General features: G+C 37.9%; 1 protein-coding gene across 1 annotated transcript; it reads left to right on the forward strand.

The window, feature by feature from the left end:
* Positions 1-8,932: 8,932 nt before the first annotated feature.
* On the forward strand, positions 8,933-9,304 carry LOC149252203 (uncharacterized). The gene has a single exon (XM_089454097.1). It carries the CDS (start codon positions 8,933-8,935, stop codon positions 9,302-9,304), a length of 372 nt encoding a protein of 123 aa, XP_089310223.1.
* The last annotated feature ends 426 nt before the right edge of the window (positions 9,305-9,730 follow it).

Genomic DNA, 9,730 nt, shown 5'->3' on the forward strand with positions numbered 1-9,730 from the left:
CAGACGAGCCGCTGGGGTGGCGCGGGGTAGGCTGCGACAACCTACTCCTCCCCCCCTCCCACGACCTACCTGCCCGCCCGCGGGGTGTGAGGCGATTCCGGGAATCACCCAACACCCGCGGGCAAGCTGCCAGGCTGGCACAGGGTGGGCTGCCACAGCCCCACCCTGCACCACCCTAGTGGCCCACCCGCCCACCCGCACATGGGGTGTTGGGCGATTCTAGGAATCACCCAACACCCCGCGACCAGGCGAGCAGCCCACCGAGGTGGCACGGGGTGGGCTGCGGTAACCCACCCCGTGTCACCTTAGCAACCCGCCCGCACCACCCACAGGCTGTTGGGCGATTCCGGGAATTTCCCAACACCTCGCGGGTGGGCAGGCATGCAGGCCGTCGGGGTGGCACAAGGTGGGGCAGCGGCAGCCCACCCCGAACCACCCCGGCGGGCTACCCGCCCGTAGGGTGCCGGGTGATTCTCAGAATTGCCCACCACCCCACAGACGAGCGAGCTGCTGGGGTGGCACAGGGTGGGCTACCGCTGCCCCACCCCGTGCCACCCCAGCGGCCCGCTCGCCTACGTGGTGGCAAGCGATTCCGAGAATTGCCCTGCCACCCCGCAGTTGGGCGGGCCAACCATGCTCATTGCCCCTAACCTACGGGCCCGTTTGGCCGTCGTGAGCTTTACCAGGCCCACCATGCTCATGATGGACGTATTAGTTAGTTTGGCTCACAAAAAATTTTAATTTAAAAAAAAAAAAAAACTACTTCATTAAACTTATTTAATATTAAAATTTTCAAGGAAAAAAATTTAACTAACCTTTAAATTGCGAGAATTCTTTGTTGAATACGTTGTTGATAGCAATGTAGCTACTCCACAAATTCGCTCCAAGTATTTCAATGAACCTCAGAAAACCTTGATGTGATGTGAGTAATAGTGATAATGGAATTCATTATATAGGTGAAATTACGGAGATGTTTTACTATACGGTTAATGTGGGATTAATTTGTTTTAAAAAAATTTAACATGTTAATTTTTTATGGCGACAAAAGAAAATATGATAAAGAAAATATTATGGAATTGTTTTACAGCAGAGTGAATGTGGGATTAATTTGTTTTAGAATGTATTATAAAAATTAAAAAAACATTCAATTGTTTAGTAAATATTATATACTTTAACTATTAAAATAATTTAGGTAGAAGTTGTAGTTTACAATTTTAACTTTAATGATTTATTTCATAAAAAAATTTAGTTTACATTTTTCAATAAATTGTAGAATAAAATAATGAAGGGAAATAAATCTAACAAACTTTTTGGAGGGAAATATTTTCGCGAAACTTTTTGGAGCGAAAATTTCATTTTCTAAGCTATATAATATCTTTAGGAGACTCTCCATTTGTATCATTCGACATCTTCTATTTGAAAGGAATGGATAGTCCTGATAGTGAAGTTTCTATTTGTACAACATCAACATATTCTTCGCGTAACAACTCTATTCATATTGATGAATATAGTAGGAATTCTTCCACTATGAATAGAAAGTCAATTCTCTCACTTAGTCCTGATCCTAAGGACTATGAGAGCAGCACTGATGAAAGAGGGGATGGAGAATTTCAAACAAATAAAGAATCACAGATTCCACTTAGTCCTAATTCTAAGGACTATGAAAGCAACAGCGATGAAGAGCATGACAAAAAATTTCAAAAGAATGGAGTATCACGGTGTCCACTTAGTCCTAATTCTAAAGACTATGAGAGCAACAGTGATGAAGTTCAAAAGAATGGAGTGTCATGGTGTCCACTTAGTCCTAATTCTAAGGATTATGAGAGCAACAGTGTTGAAGAGCATGATGACGAATTTCAAAAGAATGGAGTGTCACGGTGTCCACTTAGTCCTAATTCTAAGGACTATGAGAGAAGTAGTGATGAAGAGCATGATAACGAATTTCAAAAGAATGGAGTTTCAAAGTGTCCACTTAGTCCTAATTCTAAGGACTATGAGAGCAGCAGTGATGAAGAGCATGATGATGAATTTCAAAAGTATGGAGTGTCACGTCGTCCACTTAGTCCTAATTCTAAGGACTATGAGAGCAGCAATGATGAACAGCAGGATGATGAGTTTCAAAAGAATGGAGTGTCACGGTGTCCACTTAGTCCTAATTCTAAGGACTATGAGAGCAACAGTGATGAATAGTGTGATGATGAATTTCAAAAGAATGGAGTGTCATAATGTCCTCTTAATCCTAATTCTAAGGACTATGAGAGCAGTAGTGATGAAAAACGTGATGATGAATTTCAAAAGAATGGAGTGTCATGGTGTTCTCTTAGTCCTAATTCTAAGGACTATGAGAGCAGCAGTGATGAAGGACAGGATGATGCACTTAGTCCTAATTCTAATGAGTATAAAGGTAGCAGTGACAAAGGACAGGATGTAGCATTTTCAATAAGTAAACAGTCACATTTTCAATGTAGTCCTAATTCTATGGACTATGAGAGCAGCACTGACAATGCACATGAGGAAGAATATCCAATAAACATCGAGTCAAATTTTCCATTCAGTCTGAATTCTAAGGACTATGACAGTAGCACTGAAGAAGGGGAAGATGAAGAATATCCTCCAAGTCAGTATTTGAAAAGCACAGCTGATCATAGTGTGGATAACATTCCTCTTAATGATGATGAAAATCCTTATACAAATGATGATCCAATGATGGAGATGTTGCCAAGAAATATTGTATCAAGGAGTAGGAGCAGACCTTTTCATATCAATGCAAGATGTTATAGTTATACAAGGGGTAGAGTAGAATATTTGACGAGAAGAAGTTCTATCAGCGCTCTCATTTCAAGTGAATGTTGCCAAAAAGATTTCTTGAAACATATGGATTGCAATTTTGCATTAGAGAGCAGGAAGAGATATTTTTCAATGAATAAAAGCATGCAAAATTCATATTTAGTTGGGTGCATGGAATCTACATTATCAGGTTATGATTATCATATTAGGACTTTACTTATCTGTAGAAAAGCTTTCAAAATGTTTCATTCGATTGGGAATTTTCGTCTCTCAAGAATTCAAGAAAATTTGGAAAAGGATCCCACATTTTATTCAAAAGTACGTCATAAAAGACAGTTTGGGCCATTATCAAATACTGCAATGTCATGGATGAAAGATTTCTTTTCAAAGCATGGAGAGTATATGCCAAATAGAGATACAATACATATTCCAGATAATTTTTCAAGACGAGAAATCTACAACTTATACAAAGAATATGCAGAAGGTGCTGAGGGACATGGCTGGTTTATTATATATCAATATTCTGTGAAGGTATGGAAGAAATAATTCAACAATGTCCGTATTCCTAAGAAGACAAGGATGGGGATTTGCAGTACATGTGCTTCTCTTAAATCAAAAGGGGACAAATGTGAAGGGTCAGAAAGAGGTAAGCATTCATAACTTTAACTTTTAAAATTGTATAGTCATCAACTATGAAAACATATTTCTTAATGGCTTTGTTTTATGTTGTGTAGATTCAATTGTCAAAGAACTTCAGGAGCATCGCGAACAACAAACAAATGAAAGGAAAAAGTTGTACAAGCATCGAAAGAAGTGTTATGATAATCCGAATAAATATTTGGGTTTGATAATTGATGGTATGGACCAGAAGAAAACACTTTTACCAAATTTTGTTCGCACACCCAAAAATTTACAAGAGGAAAATTTTATTCGGTATCACTTGGTCAGTTGTATGGTCTTCAATGGGAAAATGTTGCCAAGGGTGTACTTCACAGCTTCAAATATTCATAATGATGCAAATCTAACCATAACCTTAATTCATGATGTGCTTTCTCATTGGTCTGGTGATCTTCCTGAAGTTTTGTATCTACAATTGGACAACACTTGCCATGAAAACAAAAATCAGGTTTTTTTTGGATATCTAAACATGCTTGTTGAATTGAGAATTTTTCAAAAGGTAAAGGTTGGTTTCCTTCTTTTTGGGCACACTCATGACCATATTTATCAAATGTTTATTCGTTTTTCAGCCACATTGAGGAGGAAGGAAGTTGGGAGCTTGCCATAATTAATTGAATGTATTAAAAAATCATACATGCCAGAGCCTACTTTTAATGTGTTGGAAGAAACTGCTGACATGCAAAGGTTTATTCTGGGATCATATGGTGAGGGGAAATGCATTGAACAACTTAATGACATTAGCTTCAAACATAAATTTCGTATAAAAAAAATGATGGGAAAACACTAATATGGGCCAAGAAGTATTCAACTACTGCAGAATGGGCACCATCATCAGGTTTGCAATTTTTTAAGTTCATTCCAAATCATCCAATATTTGCATCAAAAATATTGTTATTACAATCAGTTGGTGAAGTTCATAATTCACGCAGACAAAATGGAGATATAAATTATTATGATTTCCTAGAAGAAATTAAAAAATGTATTAGATATAGATATGAGTACTTTGAAATTACTGATTCAGTTTAGTGGGAGTCATTTTTCAATAATCAAAGTGATATCATTTCAACAACAAGAAATGAAGATATACCTTTGAAAAATCCATTTATTTGGCCACAAAATGTGTCGGATGAACATGAGGAAATAAACATTGTTGAATAGCAACAATCTCAAGGTATTATTAATTCTTCATAGGCAAAGGAAAGAGAGATGTATATTGGTTCCAGAAGATCTCATGCACAATGTGAAGCCATGGAAGACCTTTAAAGGGGTTTAGTACATGATATTAAGGAGGGTTGCATGATCGCAATGCTAGCAGATGGAGATCCTAATGGCTATCCATTCTGGGTTGCTTTAGTTATAAAGGTATTTACAGAAAATGAGGATGTTACAGGTGTTGAAGTACATTGGTATGCCACAAATACACACCCATTCAATGGTGTGTATAAGCCAGAGATGGTAGTTGACAAAAAAATGGCAGAAAGAGAAAAAGAAAGGGTACAAATATAAATCTCCGCCGCACAGACATATTAAAATTGGAGGATGTTAACATACTTGTTTATGACTTCAATTTAACAAAGAGAGGAACTCTTCACTTCAAGACAATAGAGATTCTGAAAAGGTTGTTAACAAAAGGAACAGTGTTGAGATGGGAGTCTGTTGAAACCAGTCGTAGATCTAGAATAATTTTGAAACCTGAAATGGTGGGCATGCATGTGGACTTAGATGGGGCACTAGTTGATGAAAGAGAAGAATATGGAACATCTTCATCGGCATCCAATCACTCATTTGAAGATGTGAATTCTGATGATGTGAAAAAAAATATGAGTGATTTTGAATAATTGTTTAAGACATTTTATATAACTGATGTTTGCATCGTATCTTGAAATAAAATTTTTGATTTCCATATGGTGTTAAATGAGAAATTATGAGTCATTTTTATGTTGTTGGATTATATGTCTTAATTATGATAATTTTTATTGTTTAGAATATCTACAATGGAACATTAAATTAGAGATATAATGTATGTTTCATTCAATATACAAATAATGACTTTTGAATTCATTTAGTGATGTAATTTGTTCATAATGTCATGGTTTTTCAATTTTATGGTTGAAAAAATTTCAATTTCTTTTTTATCTAACATGTTATGGTTGAGAACATGTTGAATTTATACTTAGGAAAGAAAAATGTTATTCTACCAAAAACATTAGTGTGTTTTTTCCTCATAAACAACTTTGTTTGGCACATAAAAGTTCGGTTTTACTAGCATTCTTAAAAATGTTGAAGATTGACCTAAAAAAAAAATCATCGTTCCAGTATCATCACTTTTTCGTTTTCAAGCTGTTTTTTGCACGAAAATTTCGTTTTCACTGCCATTTTTAAAACATGTTCAAAATTGACCCTTAAAAAAACCATTGTTCCAGTATACACACTTTTCGTTTTTAGCACCGTCTTTGATGTTTTTTCGGGGTTTTTTGGCCAAAGTTCCTATTTTGAGTTCATAGTTCCCATTTCAAAGTTTACATTGTTGGGTACACATATGGACAGTTTTCTAGACTGGAAGGAGTACCGAAGGATGATGAGTTGTGATTTGACTATGCAAAAACCCGCATTACTGAAAAATATACAGGGAAGGATGATCCACATGAGCATCCATCTCGTTGGATGAAAGCATGGGGAGAGGAACCATAGCCTGAATGGGTACATATATTCTGCCACACCTTGGGTATTATTTCGATGAATTGGTACTTAGAAACAGAGTTGTGACATGGAACCATGAAGTGGGACATTATGAAGGAGAGTTTTTTTCTAACATTTAGTTTTGAGGACAGATTCGAATGTATTGATGAAGAATTACCAAAAATCAAGGTTACGATATTCAAAAATCCTGTAGAGCCTATCACATGGGTACAACCTGACTAGACTACGCAATTGTGCCATGCTCTAGAGTGCTACAATGTTACCACAGAAGCAGGTGAGGAAGATCCCAAAAATATCAGTTTCCCTGAGTTAGAGGGACAACGCGAAGTCACTAAACCTGAGGTATAGGTTCCTGACATTTCAAAACCATTGAAGACCAAGAAAGTGAACATTGGGTCGGAAGTACAACCGAAGTTCGTGAATATAGGCGATTACTGGGATGAGGACACGGTTGACAAGGTCACAAAGTTGTTACGTGAATATCAAGACTTGTTTCCAACAAAGCTGATATAAAGGGGATAGTAGGTGATCTAGGTGTTATGAAGATCAATCTGAAGCTAGATGCGAAGCCAGTAAAGTAGCGCCCATACCGATTGAATCCTAAATACAAAGAAAAGGTGTGCGAAGAGTTGGATAAGATGCTCGCAGCAGGGATTATTGAGCCTGTAGAAGAATTAGACTGGGTTAGTCCTATGGTAGTTCAAGAGAAGAAGACAAAGGGAGAAATCAGGATCTGCGTAGATCTAAGGAAGTTGAATGATGCTTGTGTACATGATCCATTCCCTACATCGTTCACAGATGAAGTCTTGGAGAACGTTGGTGGTCAAGAAGCATACTCTTTTATAGATGGATTCTCAGGATATCACCAGATCAAGATCACACCAGAAGATCGAAGTAAGACTGCCTTAGCCACATAATGGGGCTCTTTTCAGTATAAAATTATCCCCTTTGGACTTAAGAATGCCCCTACAATCTTTTCTAGGGTGGTAGTCGCTACCTTTAAGGAATTTATTCACAATTTTTTTGAGGTCTACTTTGATAATTGGACGGTGTTCAGGTTAGTTAAAAAGCATGTTTCAAGTCTTCGCTATTGTTGGATACTTGTAGGAAGTATTAGATATCTCTAAATCTAAAGAGTGTATATTTTTCATACCATATGGAATACCTTTGGGCCACATTGTTTGTAAGCAATGGTTGATGCTGGACCCTACTAAAATTTCGGTGATTATCAATTTGGATCCCTCGAGGAATGTAAAATAGTTGCATGCAACATTGGTCCATACAGGATACTATAGAAAGTTCATTAAGGCATACGCACAGATCACTATGCCCATGGAGAAATTATTGAAGAAAGATGTGAATTTTTTTTGGGATGATGATTTCCATAACATATTAGATGTTTTGGAGGAAAAGATGGTTACAACACCTATTCTAGTGTTCCCCGATTGGAAGAAAGAATTTCATGTACATGTGGATGCATCCTACATAACATTAGGAGCAGTTTTAACCCAACCAAGCGTTGGAGATAAACCATCTAATTGCATTTACAATCAGAAAATTGTTTAAGGCGGAGAATAATTATTCAACCATGGAGCGTGAAAGGTTGCCAATGGTATATGCACTCTATAAGTTCAGACATTATCTATTGGGTCCACACTTCAAAATGTATACTAACCATTCTGCTTTGAAGTACCTGGTCAACAATCCTACGTTTGGCGGGGGGAATTTGTCGGTGGTCACTGCTATTTCAGGAGTATGACTTCGAAGTAATTGTGAAGCCAGGAAGATTAAATGCTAGACTTGATCACCTTTCATGGATTGAGAATAGCAAAGAACCTACAAGTCTTGATGAAGGATTTCCTGACACGTAGCTCTTTGCTGTGCGCATTGCAGATGAACATTTTGCGGATATAATCCAATTCCTATCTACAAGTGTAGCTCCTAAAGGATATACGACACAACAGAAGAAGGAATTGGTGGTTAGGCCTGGGAATTTTTCTATAATTGTAGGGCACTTGTACAAAATGGGGATGGATGAATTTCTGCATAGGTATGTACCGGATTATGAAAGACAAAGTATCCTCACTGAAGCACATGTAGGAGTTGTTGGAGGACATTATATTAGAAGAGTGACTATGCAAAAGATCCTATAAGCTGGGTTGTGGTGACCAACTATACAAAAATATTCAAAAGAGTATTGTAGGGCATGTGATGTTTTTCAAAGGACCGAGAATTCATCACGGAGGGATGAATTTCCTATGAACCCTCAAGTCTCATTACAGGCATTCGAAAAATGTGAAATAGATTTTGTGGGACTTATTCATCCACCAGGAAGGAAGACAGGAGTGCACTATATCATCATAGCAATAGAATACTTGACCAAGTGAGCTAAGGTGTGGCCGTGAAGAATTACAGCACACCTACAGTTGCGAAGTTTATATTTGAATACATTCTTTCTAGCTCTAGCTATCCTAAGATTTTGATGAACGATTGGGGTTCACATTTCCTTAATGAAATGATTGCTTCTTTGCTAGAAGAATTCCAGATGTATCATCAGAAAAGCATGCCATACCATCCTCAAGCAAATGGAACAGTTGAAGCTTTCAATAAGATCTTGGAGAATTCTTTGAAAAAGATATGTAATGTGAATAGGAATGATTGGGATGTGCACATACCAGCTATTCTTTGGTCATATATAACTGCAAGTAAGAAGTTGACTGGACAAACACCATTTTCACTGGTTTATGGACATGAAGTGGTGATGCCAATGGAGTACATATTGCCCAGTTTGAGGATTGTTGCAGTCATGGAGATGGCAGATCAAGATATAATGGAAGAACGCCTTGTGAAGATACTTGAATTAGAAGAACATCGATTCTTGGTAGGTTTTCATCAGCAAGTGAAGAAGGCTAGAGAAAAGGTGTGGCATGATCACCACATTAAGAAGCAAACCTTCAAAAATGGAGATTTTGTGTTGGTGTATGATAGCAAGTTTACTAAGTTCCCAGGAAAGTTTCAGATGCATTGGTTGGGACCATACATGGTCAAGGAGATTACGGATGGAGTTGCAGTTCAGCTCACAAAGCTAAATGGGGAGCTATTTCCAGGGAGAATCAATGGGAGCCACTTGAAGTTGTAGAGGGATGATCCTTCCCCTGCACATTGATTACATGGATGCAGGATAGTCTTAGTACTTTAGGCAGTTGAAAGGAAGTGCGGGACTATAAACTACTCTGCCAGGAGAAAAGTTTGGCAAAGCGATTGGGTTGCACAATGGTTAGGAAAAAGGTGCAGTTGGGAGCTGCGATGAAGGACCTACGCTAGCAAGGTGGGTCCCATGTAGCCTAGCCAAAAAGTGACCGTTGGAAGCATTGTAGATGATTGAATGGTTATTTTTCTATTAGAAGGAGCAGTGGAAAGGAATTTAAGGAGCATATCTTTGGAAATTTGCTGCCAAAAGAGAATTAATGAGGGAGATCTAGAGGGAATCAATGGATTTGAATTAAAATAGGGCTATAAATACAACATCCCACTCCATATTCAAACACTTTTCTTTGAGAGAGAT

The sequence above is a fragment of the Pinus tabuliformis genome, chromosome 7, assembly GCF_031772625.1.
Source record: "Pinus tabuliformis cultivar Carrire ecotype Pingquan chromosome 7, CPIR1, whole genome shotgun sequence".
NCBI classification, from domain to species: Eukaryota; Viridiplantae; Streptophyta; class Pinopsida; order Pinales; family Pinaceae; genus Pinus; species Pinus tabuliformis.